The sequence below is a fragment of the Anolis carolinensis genome, chromosome 3 (genome assembly GCF_035594765.1).
Source record: "Anolis carolinensis isolate JA03-04 chromosome 3, rAnoCar3.1.pri, whole genome shotgun sequence".
NCBI lineage: Eukaryota > Metazoa > Chordata > Lepidosauria > Squamata > Dactyloidae > Anolis > Anolis carolinensis.
In genome coordinates this window covers 163,963,212-163,983,391 of record NC_085843.1, presented here as the reverse complement: position 1 = coordinate 163,983,391, position 20,180 = coordinate 163,963,212, and the positions used below count along the sequence as shown (strand labels likewise).

Here is a 20,180-nt window from a genome sequence, read left to right as displayed (position 1 = left end):
TACTATTTGGAATATGACATCCAAAATCCATCAGTCAGCAAGGTGCCCTCAGGTGTATATGGCCCCCTTACAGCCATTTTCCAAGGCTGGGCCTACCATTAGACAGGGTGAGCTAGTCAGCTCAAAGAGCAGACATTGGGAGATGGCAACAATGTCATGAGAGAGCAAGCTAGGCAACCTCCCTATGTCCACTAGCAGCCAGTATCAATGCTGAAAGAATTGGTAGTACCATTGCACATTTATCCATGCAATGATTGAGGATACTATTTGTGTTGCTATTTATTTGTTCAGTTGCTTCTGACTTTTCATGACCTCTTGTACCAGCCCATGCCAGAGTTCCCTGTTGGCCGTTGCCACCCCCAGCTCCTTCAAGGATAAGCCAGTCACTTCAAGGATAACATCCATCCATCTTGCCCTTAGTCAGCCCCTCTTCTTTTTTCCTTCCATGTTCCCCAGCATCATTATCTTCTCCAAGTTTTCTTGTCTTCTCATTATGGGATGCTATTTATTTGGGGGGTTTTTTTGCCTCAGGCAATATAATGTCTTGGACTAGCTCTGCCATCTCAAAAAATCCCAAAGACACCACAGCAGGTAACTTAAGAGAAAATACTGCAAATGTGCAAAAGCTAAAATTATGGATTTCCTTGCTTAGCTTTATTAGGATCTCTCCGGTTAAACTTTATATAAAGAGACCTTCTCTTTCCTTTTCTTCAGAATTGTTGCTATTGTTTTTGTTGTCTTGCATAAGGAGAAGGATAAAAATAAACTTATCTCCCCCACTATATCTTGCATAAAGTTCCAAGATGTCAGATGTGATACTGGAATGAGATGCAGAATTCTAGAGCAAAGTCTATTTCTGGGCAAAAGGCCAGCAGAGCTAGGCTTGTTTTTGCCAGGATTCTGAGTCCTGCTTTTAAAAAAAATTACATAGCTTTTCTTTTCACCTTTTAAAACATGACTTTGCATGCTAAAAATTGTGGAGGCAGCCAGAAGAGAGCAGCATATACACAATGCATCTCTCAATAGAAAGGATTAAAATCAGTGACTTGGTTGTTTTGAAATTATGAAAGCAAGTAAGATTTCCAGTTCTTGTGTATAGTTGTTTTAAGGTTGCCATAGTTTAGCATAATCTCTGACAGCACTGTGCCTGCTAACACAGTGTGTGTGTCCTGATCTTTTGACATGTTTGCTGAACAAGGCTGGAATTTTGTAAATGAACCAGAACACATCACACCTGGGATTTATTTTCCAGTCCCAAATAATCTTTTTTTCCCCTTGAAGGTTTTTATCCATTTTCTATAATATTGGATTGGATACATTTCATTTGTGAAATAGACAAAAAAAATATAATGTTCAACTCTGGCTCCAGTGTGTAATGCAACTTCAGGAAAGTTGGTTGTCTTTGGCAGTAGTGATGAGCAGCAACACTTATGTGAGGGAAGGTCACCATTTATTTTTTCCATAATATACCAAGCTGACATTTCATTACATTACAATGCCAGCCGAATTCCCCGAATTTGCGGGCTCTTGCCAGCAGAACCACTAGCTACACTGACTCGAGCATCTAGGAGCCGTTGTCTCAAAAAAACAACTTGTCCTTGCTTGAGATCCAGCTGCCTAAATTTGTTTAAATTGCTTTTCCATGCTCTGGATTCAGTTATTTAAAGCTGCTCAGATTTTTTTTCAATGTCAGGAGCAACTTGAGAAACTGCAAGTCGCTTCTGGTGAGAGAGAATTGGCCATCTACAAGGACGTTGCCCAGGGGATGCCCGGATGTTTGATGTTTTTATCATCCTGGTGGGAGACTTCTCTCATGTCAGATGACTAGTGACTGTACAAATAATCTACCTATAGCTGACTGGCTCATTAGAAAAGAGTGGTATTGACACCATTTCTGATTGCTTCTATGTCCAGTAAACACACTTTATGCCTGTGATTTCCAGCAAACTCATTCCCTAATTAAGCACAGTTAGGACTGCGTTTTGTGGCTTCAGCATTATCTTTGGACATTATCCCAGCCCCACTTTTAAAACAGTTGTAATCCATTGGGGATACAATTTATGATGGAGGTCTTCCCCTGACGCAGGGATACTTCCAGTCAGTTCCTCCATAATTTGTCAGTTAAATGTCAGAAACAGTCATAGAAAAGTGAGGGGGGAAAAGACGGTCTGAGATCACCTTCTGGACTCAGGAACCGGGATATTCCATTTCAAAAGTACAAAAACACGTGGAATAAGAACGGTTAAAGTTGCCCACATTCAATCGAATATATGATGTGGACAAATAGGCTGTCCTGTCGGTGGTCTCCTAACCAGCAGTGAGTCCCCAGTACTCCGCCATAATGCAGCCACTCGATCCTTTTCAGTAATAAAACTACTTTAGTAGATTGATATTTTTCTTTGCCTTTAATAATGCAAATCTCGATACTGAGAGAGTTTGATCCCTTGCAATGTTGAAATAAGATGCATTTTTTAAAATAGGGGGGAGAAGGCGGAGACTCTAGTTATGGAATAAGGATGAAAACAGTTAGTAATGGAGAAACCAGCAAATTCAGACGACATGTACTAAATAATGAAGAATGGAAAATAGTGATTTGCAACACTATAGGACTAAATGCCAGTACTTGACGCTAATCTCTCCCCCCTGCACACACACATAGGATAAGAACCTTTGTCTATAACATGGAATTAAAAAATCTGCCGAATTAATGGCACCACACTAATTTCTCTGTAGAATTAATGAACCCAGCAACACCACTGCCTAATTGTACAATGACATGGACATTAAGTTGGGAACAAAAAAATGGGCTAAAATAATGTTTCCCTATCATCTATCCATATCATATTCTGTGATTGGAACCTAGAGCTCTTTGCAACATAATGATGATGATCATCATCATCATCACCATCACCATCATCATCATCATCATCATACAACATTTGATTTGTTACCCGCCTAACAACTCGAGACGGGGCACAACAGAGTCAAAACATATGGACATAAAATACATACAATAAAATACATAAAACATATCATTCTAGAAATATACACCAAACACAAGGTACAAAATAAACATATAGCGGTAATAGAATGCAAATTCAAATTTCTTTATTCACAATTGACTAGGTAGGCTTTTCAAGAGAGATGTACCGTATATACTCGAAGATAAGCCGAGTTTTTCAACCCTTTTTATGAGCTGAAAAAGCCACCTCTGGCTTATAATCAGGTCAAGCCGGCAGCGGAGCCTGGAGGCTGTTGCTTGCAGTATATGATATATTTATCTCTTATCTTACCCTCCCTTATCAGTGTTTACTTTTCCAAAGCCTCCCTTGCTCTTAACCAAGGGAATGTTTTGAAAAGGGAAATAAGTCCTTGCAAGATAGGATATATATATATATATATATATATATATATATATATATATATATACACCCCCATTAATCTTATAAAAGCATTTTCCCCTGAAATATTTGTTAATCTCTGCTACAGATATATAGGCATTTCTGTCACGACCCAGGCTACAGGGCACCAATAACCATACACAGAGGCCAGAATCTATCTAATATCTTTATTAAGGAAATATATAAAGTTAATAAAAGCAAGTGTATGAAATAGTCCAGGAGTAGACCTTTCAGGAAAGGTCAAAATTAGTCCCAAGAAATAATGTCCAATATGAAATATTAAGGTCCAAAGTTGTAATCCAATAACCGAAACACTCACTTGCCAGGCAAGTGAGGGGAGATGACAAGGTCCTTTAGTCCATGAACTTGAGCAAGGCTAGGAAATAACTTGATACTTGGAACACAAGGCTTGATTCAAGGCAACAAGGTAACGAGGAGCAAGAACAAGATCCGTGGAATTACTTGGCAAAATCCGGAAAACAAGGCAAGGCTGAACCCTGGAAAACAAGGCAAGGTCCGTGGAGGTAAACAAGGCTGGAAACGGGAACGAAGGCTTGGGAACAGGAGCGAAGGCTTGGAATCAGGAACAAGGCTTGAAACAGGAACGAGGCTTGGAAACGGAGCGCGCTGTCCACACACAACTTACTCCAGTAGCTGACGAATTGACTCCGCAAGATCCCTTTGTGGGTAAAACACCTAAATAGGGTCTAGTTTTCCCACCAAAGAGCAGTTCTCTGGGGAACCAGAAACGAAAGCTAATCTCTGAGTCCAGATGTATGACTCCTTAAAGATTCTCATGGAAAGCAGGCTTAATCAGCTGAATTCTTAGCAGCTATCCTAGCACTCCTGCGAGAGGCCGCTTGAACTCCTCTCTGTTGTTTACAAAACTCGTGGCGAGAAAACACAGGAGATTTAGGCTCAGGGCTTGTTTGACATACTTCTGGAAGACAAATCTCTTGCAGGTGCAAGGTTCCCAAATCTGGCTGGGAAGATTCCAATTCTGACTGAGACGGTGAAAAACCCAAGTTCTCCTCTTCATCTGGCACTATAGTGCCATGAGCGGGACTACATGGCCCATAACTCATCACAATTTCCTCCTGCAAGCCTTTGCAATTCATATGTACCTTTATATTTGTATCTATCTATATACATTAATTTTATATATGAATTCCCCCCTCATATGTTTGCAAGTCTTTGCAAATCCTATATACATATAGATAGCTAGAGATTTCCATTTACCTGTATATCTGTATCTATGTGTATACATTATTTTATATTTGAATTTTCACCTCACATGTTTGCAAGTCTTTGCAAATCCTATACAGATATAATTATCTATATATAGAGAGATGTCTAGATAGATAGGTATGAATATAGGGCTATGAGGGCTTGCAAATATTGCAGGGGAAATGCACACACAGATTTCTAGATAGATATAAACATAAATATATAGAGCTTGCAAATATTGCAGGAGGGAAATGCACATATATAGAGAGAAGATTTGCAAACATTTCAGGGGGAAATGCATATGTAAAATGAGTATATATAATTATAGATCTATATCTAGCTCTGCATTTTTTATGTAAGCATTGATTGTTTGTCTGTTACTGTGTTTGAAGCTGGCCTGAGTCCCCATGGGGAGATAGGGCACGGTACAAATGAAGTTTGTTTTTTTATTATTTTATTGTATGACACAGCAAACAAGATAGACATGCTGGATTTCGTATCACAAAATCACAAGTCAAACACTTCCCAAGTGTCTAGGACTGTGTGATGTATTTTCGGATGATGCGTGCAGATCCCAGCAGGGTGGCCTTTTGCAGTTGGCAGATCGTGATTTTGTCAATGTCTATTGTTTCCAAATGCCGGCTGAGATCTTTTGGCCCGGCACCCAGTGTGCCCATCACCACCGGGACCACCTGCACTGGTTTCTGCCAGAGTCTTTGCAGTTCAATCTTGAGGTCCTGATAGCGGCTGAGTTTTTCCTGTTGTTTTTCGTCAATGCGACTGTCACCTCGGATGGCCACATCAATGATCAATTATTATTATTATTATTATTATTATTATTATTATTATTATTATTGTTAATACCATATTGTTTTTGTTGACCCTACTTTTCCACTTGTAGAGCAAGTTTACTGTTTTTCTTTGAAATACGGTAAATATTCAAAAATCTTTAACGTACTGATGTCTCAATATAATTTCATTGGGATCTGTTTTCATTTTGAAATTTACCAGTAGCTGCTGCATTTTCCACCCTCGGCTTATACTTGAGTCAAAAATTTTCTCCAGTTTTTTGTGGTAAAATTAGGTGCCTCGGCTTATATTAAGGTCGGCTTATACTCGAGTATATACGGTAAATTGTGACAGCTCACCATTTCACAATCAGGAAAGAGCTGATGAAAATATCCTCTAGGTCAGGGGTCCTCAAACTTTTAAAGCAGAGGGCCAGTTCACAATCCTTCAGACTGTGGAGGGGCTGGGGAAAAAAAACGAACAAATTCCTATGCACACTGCAGATGTCTTATTTGTAGTGCAAAACAACAACAATAAAAAAACAATACAATATTAAAAAATGAAAACAATTGTAACCAACATAAACCTATCAGGATTTCAATGGGAAGTGTGAGCCTGCATCTGGCCAATGAGATAAGGTAAAGGTAAAGGTTTCCCCTGACGTAAAGTCCAGTCATGTCTGACTCTGGGAGTTGGTGCTCATCTCCATTTCTAAGCCGAGGAGCCGGCGTTGTCTGTAGACACCTCCAAGGTCATGTGGCTGGCATAACTGCATGGAGCGCCATTACCTTCCCGCCGGAGTGGTACCTATTGATCTACTCACATTGGCATGTTTTCGAACTGCTAGGTTGGCAGAAGCTGGAGCTAACAGCGGCCGCTCCCGCCGCTCCCAGGGTTTGAACCTGGGACCTTTCGGTCTGCAAGTTCAGCAACTCAGTGCTTTAACACACTTCGCCACCGGGGCTTCGCCAATGAGATAGTAAGTTAATTAGGATTGCTGTTGTTGTGTGCCTTCAAGTCATTTCAGACTTTGGGCGAGCCTAAGTCTAAAATTATTTATTTATTTATTCATTTACTACATTTATTTATTACATTTATATCCTGCCCTTCTCACCCCGAAGGGGACTCAGAGCAGCTGTATGTACATACAATATATTATATTATTAGCATAGCACAATATTAGCATTATATATTACTATATTGAACTATACCACTATACTGTAATATTATATGTAATATATATCATATAATTAATATTATTATATGGTATTATTAGTATTATATTGTATAACATTATAATATTATTATCAATATTATATGTATATACAATATATTATATTATTTAAAATGATATAAAATATTGTATTATAAAACTGAGGGCGGGGGCCAGGTAAATGACCTTAGAGGGCCGCATCTGGCCCCCGGGCCTTAGTTTGGGGACCCCTGTTCTAGGTGATGGTTATCAATAATGTTTTGGCTGGTTGGAGTAGCTCAGAACCCCAGCATCCGGGGCGGTACGGTAGAAGACGATCCTGTAGGTAACCTGGACTCAAATCATGTAGGGGTTTAAAGGTCAAAACCAACACTTTGCACTTTTCCCAGAAACCAATTGGCAACCAGTGGAGTGGCTTTAATATGAGTGTAATATGCTCACTTCTAGATGTTCCTGTACCAAGTTTCCAAACTTGGTACAGAGATAATCCAATGTACATCGCATTGCAGAAGTCCAGTTTTTTGCTTAACACCATGTTGACAGCCATCTTGAGCTTGAATGTGGATTTCCTGAACCTGTCCTCAAATCTCCTAGAATGAGAGATTCAGCCAAATCCAAAACAAAGCCAAACTAATACTAAGAATGGGAAGACATTTTAAATGTTTTTATATGGGCATTTCACCTTAAAATTTCTTATTTCTAATAACTTTAGATTATTATTTTAAGCATAGAGATGATTTGACTCAATTATTTATTGTTACAGCATGCCACCATATCTATAAGACCAGTACACATAGTTTTACTCACCCATGTCAAAAATATTTTCTCTTTAGGGATTTTCTAGGTGCCCCAGTACAATTCTATGATATGCTTTCACTGGAAGTGGACTACAAAGTTGTGGAGGAAGACCTAGAAATGCTAGAGAGAGATGTTCTCTTAGACATTTTCTAGGTTCTACAGTGAAACGTTATGGTATGCTTCTGCCAAAGTAGTTCATTTCAATTGGGTTCACAATTATCTGCATTTTTGAAATTCCATGGTAAGATAAGTCCAGGAACGTATCCTCTATGAGGGTCATACTATAGTTCCAAATTGCCAGGTTTGCTTTATGAAATGTCTACACAGTAATGTGTATTTAGATCTTCCCATTTTAAATGGCCAGAGCGTGCATCTCTTACTGCATGAAATTAGCTGTCTCTAGTTTTCAAATAATTCTTAATGGATATCTTAAAAACTTAAAGTGTACAATGACATTAATCACACAACTCACACATTGATTAGACCTTGGCTTGACCTCTTTCACCTTACACAGACCTTCAAAAGCCAATTAGAAGGAAAGGGTTGCATATCATTTTGAGATATCATCCAATTTATGAATATCTAGAGGCTGTAGATTTAACTTTTGGATACAATGAAAACATCTTTGTATGGGATTCTTACAATAAGTTGAAGAAGCCATTCACAGACTGATTGTGAGGACAGTTAAGAATACAACAAGCTTCTTAGATAATATTGAGAAAAGTAATGGTTACTGTATATACTCGAGTATAAGCCTAATTTTTCAGCCATTTTTTTAAGACTGAAAAAGCCCCCCTCGGCTTATACTCGAGTGAGGGTCCTGGTTGGCTTATATTTGGGTCAGCTTATACTCGAGAATATATGGTACATTTATTTTTTTCTCTATTATTATTGGTATTATTACATTTATTATTTTTCTCTATTATTGTTGCTACTATGACATTTATTTTACTCTATTATTATTATTATTATTATTATTATTATTATTATTATTATTATTATTATTATTAATACATTTATTATTTCACTCTGATCTTATTATTATTGCATTTATTATTTACTCTATTATTACATGTATTATATTACTCTATTAATTATTATTATTATTATTACATGTATTATTTTACTCTATTATTATTAAAAGGATACATAAGCACATTGACATTAAAGAAAATGAGAATAACGATTTGATCAAAGTTGGACAGTCTTATCTTACATTTGAGCTTTATGTAAATATTCAAAAACATTTAACCTACTGATGCCTCAATTAATGTAATTTTATTGGTATCTATTTTTATTTCTGAAATTTACTGCTCTCGGCTTATACTGGAGTCAAAGTTTTCTCAGTTTTTTTGTGGTAAAATTAGGTGCCTGGCTTATATTCGGGTCGGCTTATACTTGAGTATATACGGTAGTTTTCAACTAACGTAAAATAAGACTGGTATGTTGAGCATGAGATAACTGTATGAGATGCAAGTATTTTAAATCTAAGTTAATATCCACAGTGTCATTAATTACTAAGAACTACAAATGAACCAGTAACTGTTTGTGTGTGGACAGCAAATACACATGCTGGTTGACGATGGTAGGAATTATCCATGCTTGATCTGAGCCCAAAGTTTATCTTATATGTCTTCTGATTAAGGATTATATTAGTCTTGTTTATGTGTATAGGATTGCTATCAATTTCTGTTTGTTTCATTCATATAGCCCCATTTTCATTTTTGAGCACTGCTTCTAAAAATGGTGCCTTTCCGAATGAGCTTTTTTGCCCCACATTTGAAAAATCAAATATTTTCATCCCATTGGCGGCCATCCAGTCCAACCCCATTCTGCCAAGAAGCAGGAGATCTCATTCAAAGCACCTCCAACAGATGGCCATCTAGCCTCTGCTTAAAAGCCTCTAAAGAAGAAGCCTCCACCACAGTCTGAGGCAGAGAGTTCCACTGCCGAACAGCTCTCACAGTAAGGAAGTTCTTCCTGATGTTCAGGTGAAATCTCCTTTCCTGTAGTTTGAAGCCATTGTTCCATTGCATCCTAGTCTGCAGGGCAGCAGAAAACAAGCTTGCTCCCTCCTCCCTATGACTACCCCTCACGTAATGTCTCCTCTCAGCCTTCTCTTCTGCAGGCTAAACATGCCCAGTTCTTTAAGCCGCTCCTCATAGGGCTTGTTCTCCAGACCCTAGATCATTTTAGTTGCCCTCCTCTGACCATCTTGACCAAACTTTCATACGGTATGTGAATTCTTGGAAGGTATGAGAAGTTTAGAGAGAGAGGGGGAGGGAGGGGGAGGTTTGAGTGTTGGACTCAGATTGTGGCTTGATTCCCCATTCAGCCACCCACTAGGGCAAGTCACACACTCTCAGCCCCAGAAAAGCCAATGAAACAGGAAATAGCACTTTCAAACCAGGAACTGATTTTCTTATTCAGAGGCTGATGGCCATCTGTCAGGAATGATTTGATGGTGTACTATGATTTCTGTTCCTGGGTGATAAATGTCATTTCCTAATTGATTCTGTCATAGAAACATGGCAAAATCTATGACACTGCCTGAACTTTGTCTTTGTGCAAGGGACATGGAGCACATTATGGTTTCCTGAGTCCACCAATTTAACAAAGTTTCAGCCACAAAAACAAAGTTTCTGAAGTAGAACAATGACTTTCAAAGTAAAGACAACCCAATGAAACAGGAAATAAGACTTTCAAACCAGGAACAGATTTCTGCAATTATTAAAAAATGGTTTATTATAAAAGCTATGAAAATTCACCAAAAATCAGAGGATAAGGGAAACGTTCTGAATTTTGGCAAGCTAGCAGTGTTAAATGTGCTCTACCACTGTACCATGTTTGAAGAAGATAGCTCTACCACTGTACCATGTTTGAAGAAGATAGAGGATGGGAGAGTCCTGTAAAGTCCCCCCCCCCCCCCCGGTGCTGTTTCTTTGGCCACTGCGCATGCGCATCCGCCATTAACAAATTACTTTTGAAATTAACGAATTTTCATTAAATTTCAAAATTTTTGAAGACAAAATTTGGAAATGACATCAGAAACGAAACGCTAGCACCCCCTACTTTTGAAGCGAGTTTAGAATAAATTTTTTCATGGATCGCTCAAGCCTACTATTTAATGCTAATCAAGGTGGCCAATTGAAACATTAACACTTGTCTGAAACAGAAAAGAGTTCTTTCTCCCATCCTGGATATCATTCTACAGATATATAAACCCCACTTGCCTAGTTTCCAGCATAACTCACAACCTGCCATAGATGTGGGTGAAACGTTCAGAAAGAACGCTTCTGGAACATGGCCATACAGCCTGGAAAACTCACAACAACTAAGTGATTCTGACCATGAAAACCTTCGACAACACACATTTGGAATTGCAAGAGTCCACCAGAAAAGTTTCCTTAGTCATATTCCCAAGGAATGTTCAAACTCTTGGAAAATCTTCAGGGCTAAAACAACTGATAATCTTACCATGGTCTTTATCTAGATTTAGTTTGCATCCATAGTAGTCAATAGTATCCTAAGAAGTTTTTTAAAAAAAAGCATAATCCAACCATATTGCTATAATGTACAAAAATATCTGATGCTTGTTAAAACCCTGGGTTCATTGACATTACAAACAACACAATTTCTGTGATGTTCATAAGCCTGATGTTTTCTCCTTCAATCTTTTTGGACCTGGTTCTAATAAAGTTATCATTAATCATTTTGAAGTTGAAGGGAGCTCCAAAGCAAATCCATGTTCACAGCAATCTGCTTCTGTGAATTTGACAGTATCTTTTCTGAAAGTTGCTTCTTTTGGCCACAGTTATACTTTCTCCAGATTATTGGCTGATCTTCATCAGCCTTGTGGTGGTTACATTTTAATCAGCTCTTATATAAAGTAATATATTGCGGAAGGAGGTACTAATTAATTACCTTTCTGTATTTAAGAAATAGACAAATATCTCTCCCAGAGGAATTGTAATTTCATGGTTTCTAATGATGGCCAGATTGCATTTATCGGGGTAATTTCACAACGGAGCAACAGTAAAACGCATTTAGACGCCATATAAAATCTTTTCCAGCCTAAATTTCAAGATATAATGCTATTTTAGGCAAATCTATTTGCTTGTATTTATATGTCATCTGCATGTGTCAGATGATGGGAGAGTTTACTTCATTCCAACTCAGCCTACCATTTCCATTCCACTTGAAACAACATTTTCCAAGTCGTCACATCCATGGATTTCATGTCAGTGGTGTAGTTTTACTTGCTTTAGTTTGGTGGATTAATTTCTTTTCAAATGTCAGTTTGTATTGTATGTCTGCTTGTTCATACCATGTCTACAGGTGATGCATTTTAGATATCTCTTTGAACTAAGCAGAATTTGTAGAGAGACTGTTTGTTTTAAGTGGATCAAATGAAATATTGCCTCCCATTATATTATTTTTCCCCTCTGTAAAATGTTTTTTCTTGCAAACATGGTTGCACATTACTATTTGCAATCAAAATATCCTTGGGACATTTGAAAAGAAAATATATATAATTGATTTCTGGAGAAATGTGTTGGTATGTGGAAGGCGCACACAGATACTTGCCTTCATTCCACTTTGGCTTCTTACATCTAGGGGCCCTTCCAGGTTTTCTGCTTTAAACTGGATTATCTGACAGATAATATGGGGTAAACAGAAAACCTGGGATCGGATCCTGGGATATAGGGTCTGTCTGAGCCCCCCCCCCCCCCTTCCACACAGCTAAATAAAATCTCACATTATCTGCTTTGAACTGGAATATATGGCAGTGTGGACTCAGAACCCAGTTCAAAGCAGATATTTGTGGGATTTGCTGCCTTGATATTCTGGGTTATATGGCTATGAAGAAATGCCCTGAAACAACATTACCCAATATTTTGTCCTCTAGGTATTTTGGATTATATCACCTATCACCCCCTGTTTCCAGTTTGCAGATAGAATCATAGAATCATAGAATCATAGGATAGTAGAGTTGGAAGAGACCTCATGGGCCATCCAGTCCTGCTAATAAGCAGGAAATCGCATTCAAAGCACCCCCGACAGATGGCCATCCAGCCTCTGCTTAAAAGCCTCCAAAGAAGGAGCCTCCACCACAGCCCGCTAGCTTTAGTCTGTAAAGGCCTAAACGGTTCCGGCCCAGCTTACCTTTCCAAACGTATCTCTCCCTATGAACCATCTCAGAGATATTACAAACATCTGGGGAGGTCCTGCTCTCAGTCCTGCCTGCTTTGCAAGCACGACTGGCGGGGACAAGAGACAGGGCCTTTTCAGTGGTGGCTCTTCAGCTGTAGAAATCCCTCCCTAACGACATTAGAACAGCCTGAATGTAATGTTTTAAAATGTTTATATGTATTAAATTAATCTATTTTAAGCTTTTTTCGTATGTGTTAAGGCATTGAATTAATTGCCATTTGTAAGCCAACTTGAGTCCCCTTCAGGGTAGAGAAAGGTGGGGTATAAATAAGATAATAATAATAATAACAATAATAATAACAACAACAACTTTATTTTTTATACCCCGCCTCCATCTCCCCAAAGGGACTCGGGGCGACTTACATGGGGTCGAGCCCAGGTAAATACAATAATACAATAACAACATAATACACATCAATAACAAAACCACGTGCAAATATAAAATTTTAACCATTAACATATAAGGATAAAATAGCAAACATTAATAAAACACGATTTAAACAGGAGAAAGAAAAAAATCATAAGAACGAACTGGGCAAAGTACGCAAGTGAATTTTGAAAACACGAGGTAGTTAAAATGCTGCCCCTTCTATTTTCTAAAATCTCAATCGCTAAAAGTTGCACAAAGCAGACTTCAATTCATTTAGATTTAAAAACTTGATGCTGCTTTGAACATTTGTTTTGAGGAAGTAGTTACGTCTAAATGAGAATAATACTCACTTTCCATATCAATTGCACTCACACACAAACACAGTTTACACACTATATTTCACTTCTAATGTCTATTTTCTCTGTGTTGATAGCTCTCAATGGAGAAGAATTGAGAAATTTGCTGTTTCCCTATGCTGTACATGGCTCTGTGTATGTGTGTGTGTAGTAACCAAGTGAGAAGATCCCAAAGGACTAGGATGATCTAAAGAATATAGTATTTTCCAGAGAGGAGTTGTTATCAGTGAGCTAAAATTGCTTCTGAAGTTTCACTGGAAACTGTTTTACATGTCTAATTTGGTGGCTAATATCCAGTACTAAGAGGAGGGAAATGCCAAAACTTCAGAAGCTTTGCTCCATCTTGTTTGAATGCAGAGCACAATGAATTTGTATCCGCTGAGCATTCAGCACTTACATTTCAAAACCTACAGCACACTAAACGTGAAACTTTTGTTCAAATTTCAAGGATTTTGATAGCCCAAGTGAATAGACACTGCCTATTGATTTTTCCCTTACAATGACTCTTGGATAACCTATTTTCTCATTTATTTTTAACGACAGCTCATGAGATTTTACAGCAATTCTGCCCAACCTCCTAATATCAAAATCCCTCCTTGACCCTGAAAATTGTAATTCTGCTATAGATCACAGCTGCTGAATATTACCTTTTACTAAGCTGGTTAAATAAAATATGTCCAAATCACTAGATCCCACAGGCCATGACTGAAATTCTAATTATACTGGGTCTGTATTTTTATGCTGTACTGCACAGGAAAAAAAGCACAGCACTTATTCAAAGTCCACACCAAAGTGGGAGAATCCAGAATGTGGGTTCTAGTTTTGAATTTAAAGGGGGGAATTGGTATGCAGAGTTTTAGCGATTTCCCCGTAAAAACCTTCCAAGAGACCAAAATCTTTTTGATGCATTTAATATAATAAAATGATGAGGACAGAGGCTATATTTGTATATGTGCATGTATGCATATACTATATGAATGTGTGTGGTTTGGAAGGTATGTATATTTGATGTGTATCAGTTTCAAAAGCAAAAAAAAGGTTTATACATCAAATGGTGAAATTGCCTACCGAACACAAAGGCTTAGGGAAAACCAAAACGAAGAAACCTAAAATAGTTTTGGATATTCAAAATAGGCAGAATAAGGAGAAGCAGGAAGTCCAAGTAAGCAGTGTTATTTCAAATCTTTTTTTAAAAAAAGCTTTTTATCTTCTTCTTCCACCAAATTCAGGTATATGGGCTATCTTGCCAAAAATGTAAACATCTGACCAGGGATGAGCAAGTGGTAAAATGACTTCATTTTACTTATCTCTCTCTATGACCCTCCTCGAAGATTAAGATAATCAGGGAAGGCCCTGGTCTCGGTCCCGCCAACTTCGCAAGCATGACTGGTGGGGATTTTATTTATTTATTTATTTACAGTATTTATATTCTGCCCTTCTCACCCCGAAGGGGATTCAGGGCGGATCACATTATATACATATAGGACAAACATTCAATGCCCGTATACACATAGAACCGAGACAGAGACAGACGCAGAGGCAATTTAACCTTCTCCTGAGGGGATGTTCAATTCTGGCAACAGGGGGGAGCAGCTGCTCAATCATTCACTGTGATGGCACTTCCTCATTCCAACGTCGTAAACTAGTTAAATTTGCCTCCCCACTTTATAAGTGGTACCTTATTTCCTACTTGATAGATGCAACTATCTTTCAGATTGCTAGGTCAGCAACGAGCAGGGGCAATTTTTTTTTATTTTTTTATTGATGGGTGCTCACCCTGCCACGGGCTGGCCTCGAACTCATGACCTCATGGTCAGAGTGATTTATTGCAGCAGGCTGCTCACCAGCCTGTGCCACAGCCCGGACTTCTCAGAGGTGGCTCCTCATCTCTGGAACTTCCTCCCCAATGAAATCAGGTCAGACCCCTCCCTCCTGAGCTTCAGGAAAAAATCTTAAGATGTAGCTGTGGGACCAATTAATTTGAAACAGTGCAATAATGATAGGAGATTAATGTGACTGACAAATGGACAGGACTTGGACTGTGATTTGAATTAGGTGATTTTAATTGTTTTAAAAATTAATGTTTAATTATATGGATTTTAATTGCATTTGTTTACTTTGGTTTTATATGTGTTGGCATCGAATTGCTGCCTGCTGTAAGGCCGCCCTGAGTCCCCTTCGGGATGAGAAGGGCGAGATACAAATGCAGGAAATAATAATAAATACATTTCTGAGATCAAAACAGAGAAAAATCAAGTAACCCATGGCTCATATTTCCCCTCATTCTACTCAATGCTACTCTTAAGTAATTGTGCTCAGGAAAACTTTAGCATATTCCAGGTCACCTACAAGGCCCCATCTACACTACCAAGTTATCAAGTTTCTGGATCCAGATTATCTGCTTTGAACTGGATTATATAGCAGTGTAGACTCATATAATCCAGTTCAAAGCAGAATCTGGATTCAGAAACTGGATTATATGGCAGTGTAGATCCAGCTGAAATTACCTAATCAACGACTGTCAAATTTCTTGTAAGACTTAACATTGACTATAGCCCTTCTATACAGGATTATCACGATATTTTAGTTATATCTTGGGGCTCCTATGAAGCTACAACACTCTAGAGAAGCAGTGTGTGCACCTGTGCCTCTGAGAAGTTTATCACTGCCTGCACTCTTATCAATGTACCAATTTCCCTGTTTCTTTCTGCACCACCATACATTCAGTCTTCAATTGATAAATTACAGCCTTCCCTGGCCTCAAAGTAGTGCTTGATTGCCAACAACATTTTAAAAGGGAGAATCAAATATAAAAATACAAATAATTATCGGTCTGAGGGTGTTCCTATTCTGTAGACCAGTGGTTCCCAACCTTTTTTTAACCAGGGACCACTTTGATCTGGGACCACTTGACAAGGAACCACTCTCCAGCATTAGTACTAAAAGGGTTATGAATCAGATTCTGGTCAACTTTAGATTCTGTTTCGTTATTTGATGCGCTAATTCAGAAAATTGCATTGGATAGACCACATCACCTCTAGTTTCTGATACAGAACATATGCCATCCAGTAGTTGCCATCTGCTTGCCCACATAAAAACATATTTAATCATCTAGAGCTGATGTGGTCTAACCAATGCCATTTTTTGAATCAGCACCCCAAATAACCCCAGGAATAAACCTAAAAATGAAGACACCAAGGCGCCCCTGCTTCCAGGTGCCATGTGGAATGGCTCTGCTCAGGGTGAGGGAGGAGGAGGAGAAGCAGCAGTCAGGAGGCTTATTGTCACGCCTTTCATGGGTAGTCTCACCTCCCGACATCCCTGCTTCCTCAGCACTATAAGAGAGTTTCGCGAAACCAGTCGCTCTCGTTGCAATGGTGTAGTACTGGGAGGTCACGGACCATATTTTAGTTCTTGGGGACCACTGGTGGTCCATGGACCACAGGTTGGGAACCACTCCTGAAGACTTAATGTAGTTTTTACTCCACTTTAACTGCCATGGCTTCATGATATGAAATCACAGAAGTGGTAGCTTTACAAGTTCTTTAGTCTTTTCTGGTAAAGAATGCTGGTGCCTCACCATACTCCAACTCCCAGGATTCCATTGCATTGAGCCATGGCAGTTAAAGTGAGGTCAAATTGCATCAATTTTATGTTATAGATACATCTTGACAACAAAACTTAAAGCTACGGACAATGCGGTCGCTGTTGCCCGCTTTTGGTCTAAAACTATTTAGCTATTTGTGATTCCTTTATTTCATCACTTTTGGACTTGTCTGTTGTGCAATGTTTTTGACACGAAATAAATAAGACAACAAAACTGAAAAAGTGAGAGGAGAAAGATGTGCAAGTAAGCAAATAATTTTGTACCATGCTGTAGGCCAGTGTTGGATCTCACGCTATCTAAATAATTATAGAGCACAATATCTTCTAGCTCAGTGATTCCCAACATTTTTATGACCAGGGACCACTTTACCAGGGACCACTTTACCAGGGACTACTTTGACCAGGGACCACTCTCCAACATTAGCACCAAAAGGGTTACAAATCAGTTTTTGGTCAACTTTAGATTCGGTTTGGTTACTTGGGGTGCTGGTTCAGAAAATTGCATTGGATAGACCACATCAGCTCTAGTTTTTGATGCAGAGCATATTCCACACAGTCTAATCATTCACAGAAAACCATATTTAATAATCTAGAGGTGATACGGTCTACCCAATGCAATTTTCTGAATCAGCACCCCAAATAACTCCAGGAACAAGCCTACAAACGAAGACACCAAGAAAATTTTTTTGGTTGGGCTTATTATCCATAGTAGTAACGGTGAGGCAGCAGACCATATTTTTGTTCTTGCAGACCAGTGGGGGTCCACGAACCACAGTTTTGGAACCACTCTTCTAGCTAGACCATTTGCGAGCAGTATTTAGTGTTATGTGTACCAGCTTGATTTTTGACAGCAAGTATTTTATAAAATGAACAATGACTGACCAATGTGTTTGGAAGGTTTATTGGATTATGGTCTATCTCAGTAGTGCGTGTTGAATGACCTTTGGGTTTGCTCCATGCCAATTTCTTCCAATAATCATTTCACATGAGAAGTAAGTAAGGAGTGCTCTGTTGGCATCTCCCATCCCTGACATAAAATGAAATAGTAATGGGCGGTGAGTAACATAATGTTGGTGCTTAATTGTGTGATGGGGGAGCGTTCACGGTGACACAAAGGAAATTATATGCACAATTACTGTTGTTAACAGAGGATTGGTGTGTAACTCCCAGCACCGCAGGCTGGGAAACCTTCCCCATGCATGTTTAATGGGGTTTGGGTTAGTCTGGTCCTAGGGCTGTATCTCCTTTCTAACATCTTGTGTCCTCAATGAAACAAAGGGGGAGGGTGAAGAATGTTAGAGTGATTATATCATGCAATTTTCCTCATCAGTATCTTTTTTAAAAAAGAATCCTTGCAACACCTTATTAAACTATTTCTTCCAATTGTCAACATATTAATTTGGCTTATAGCTAGCCTTCCAAATGCAAAGATGATGAGTGAATTTAGATACAGATATAACAATTAAAAGGTTTTTCAGCCTAAGTGATGCCTGCACGGTTTAGAAAAACTATTCAGTGAAAAATAACTAGTGCATAAATGTTTCAGTAATCTCCTTTCTTCTCCAGGGGCCGCTAAGATGATTTGAAAGTCTCGTCCAATAGGTAGGTCAGTAAATCTGCAATTGTCTCATCCTTTCATGCTACTTATTCATTGTATGTACAGTAATTGTTTTTTCTTTTCTTTTCCCTTGACGAAAGAGTGTTATCTCATGTAAGGAAGATCAATTCAAAATGGACTTTAATTATCTTCAATAAAAATTAAATTACTCATCTCAACTAATGGTTTGGCAAATAAAAGGAGCTTAAATTTACAATTGCACAGTGCTATTGATTAAAGTTTTCTCCCTCGTCTTTCTTTCTCTCTCTTCTTTAATTCTGCCCAAGGTAATGTTTCAATCTCTCACTTACAGCAAGATCTGTACAAATAAAAAGAGCGCATTGTAAACTGGAAGTAGAGACAGCGATGTGAAAAATAAAAACAAACACAGAACACAACCCACATCAAATGTCTTTTTAAAAAAAGGAAAGCAAGAGTGAGAGTACGTATCAAATATATGTACAAGTTTCTAAAAGGTTTCAATCATACTAAAATTGCAGAAGATTGCATTCTGGTTTCCCCGAATGCTTTCATCTGTGGAAAGAAAAATGTGCGGCTTCCTCAAATTTTAAAAGCTACAGTTAGGGCATGCCTAATAGATTTGTGTAATGCTGTGTTTGGGTACATGTAGCATGGTTACGTGTTCTCTGCAGTAAAGATCTTGAAGTTGCAAACACTTTTTTTTTTTGAAGTAAGCAGCCTATTTGATAAGTGCTTAATGAAGTATCATACTAGCAGTATTTAACACAGAAATGTTCAAAGATACTGTGCTGTGTCCCCTTTTGCCAAAACAGGCTTTCATTTTCAAATCTGCGTTATTTTAGAAAGACGTAATCCCTAGGAAAATGGTACTGATGGAGAACATATTATCTTTCATGTGTGCTTTTTTTTAAAGTTTAAGGCTCCTTTGTTATTATCTCGGTAGCAAGGCTCTTCGTACACCCTTAGACAGCAAATCAAAATATGCCTGAAAGCAATCGTATTTTAATAAGTATCAAATGTCTTCCATGAGACAAATGTGTTCTACAGTCTTTTGTATCTTTCAAGCTTCAGTTAAGATCTTTTCAGTGGCGTTCCTGTAATATTAATGGGGGTTATGATTGTATTTTATATAAAATAGGTTAAGAGGTTTCAATGAACTATGGTGCCCTGTTTATCTTAACACCCTTTTGAAAACGAATTGGCTTTTTTTCACCTAAATTTTAAAATAATGTCCTCCTCCCTTTAGATTTGGAAATTTAGGGCCCTTCCACACAGCCATATAACTCAGAATATCAAGGCAGAAAATCCCACGATATCTGCTTTTAACTATGTTATCTGAGTCCACACTGCCATATATTCCAGTTCAAAGTAGAAAATGTGGGATTTTTTTTCAGCTATGTGGAAGGGGCCTCAGCCTAATATGTCCTGTTTTTTAAGTCATTGTTTTATAAATCTAATATTGGCATAAAAAAACTTTATCTTGTGCCTGTTTTTGTGATATCAGTCACATTCCAGCAAACTTTCCTATTTCTTGCTTGAAGTTTCTTGAATTGCTCAATACACTGGATAAACACATTTTAATGGCATATTAAGATGCCCGAAATGAGGCTTGTATGCTCTCTCTTTC

The 20,180-nt window shown here is 38.3% G+C and overlaps 1 protein-coding gene across 1 annotated transcript in view; it reads left to right on the top strand.

Moving 5' to 3' along the window:
* The window catches only part of vti1a (vesicle transport through interaction with t-SNAREs 1A), a 381,072-nt gene extending 361,170 nt beyond the window's left edge, over positions 1-19,902 (top strand). Inside the window, exons 9-10 of the mRNA XM_062975756.1 lie at positions 18,541-18,576; positions 18,673-19,902. Of these exons, the coding sequence (XP_062831826.1) occupies positions 18,541-18,550 (10 nt within the window). The 3' untranslated portion in view covers positions 18,551-18,576; positions 18,673-19,902. The remainder of the gene's footprint in view (positions 1-18,540; positions 18,577-18,672) is intronic.
* Positions 19,903-20,180: the final 278 nt, after the last annotated feature.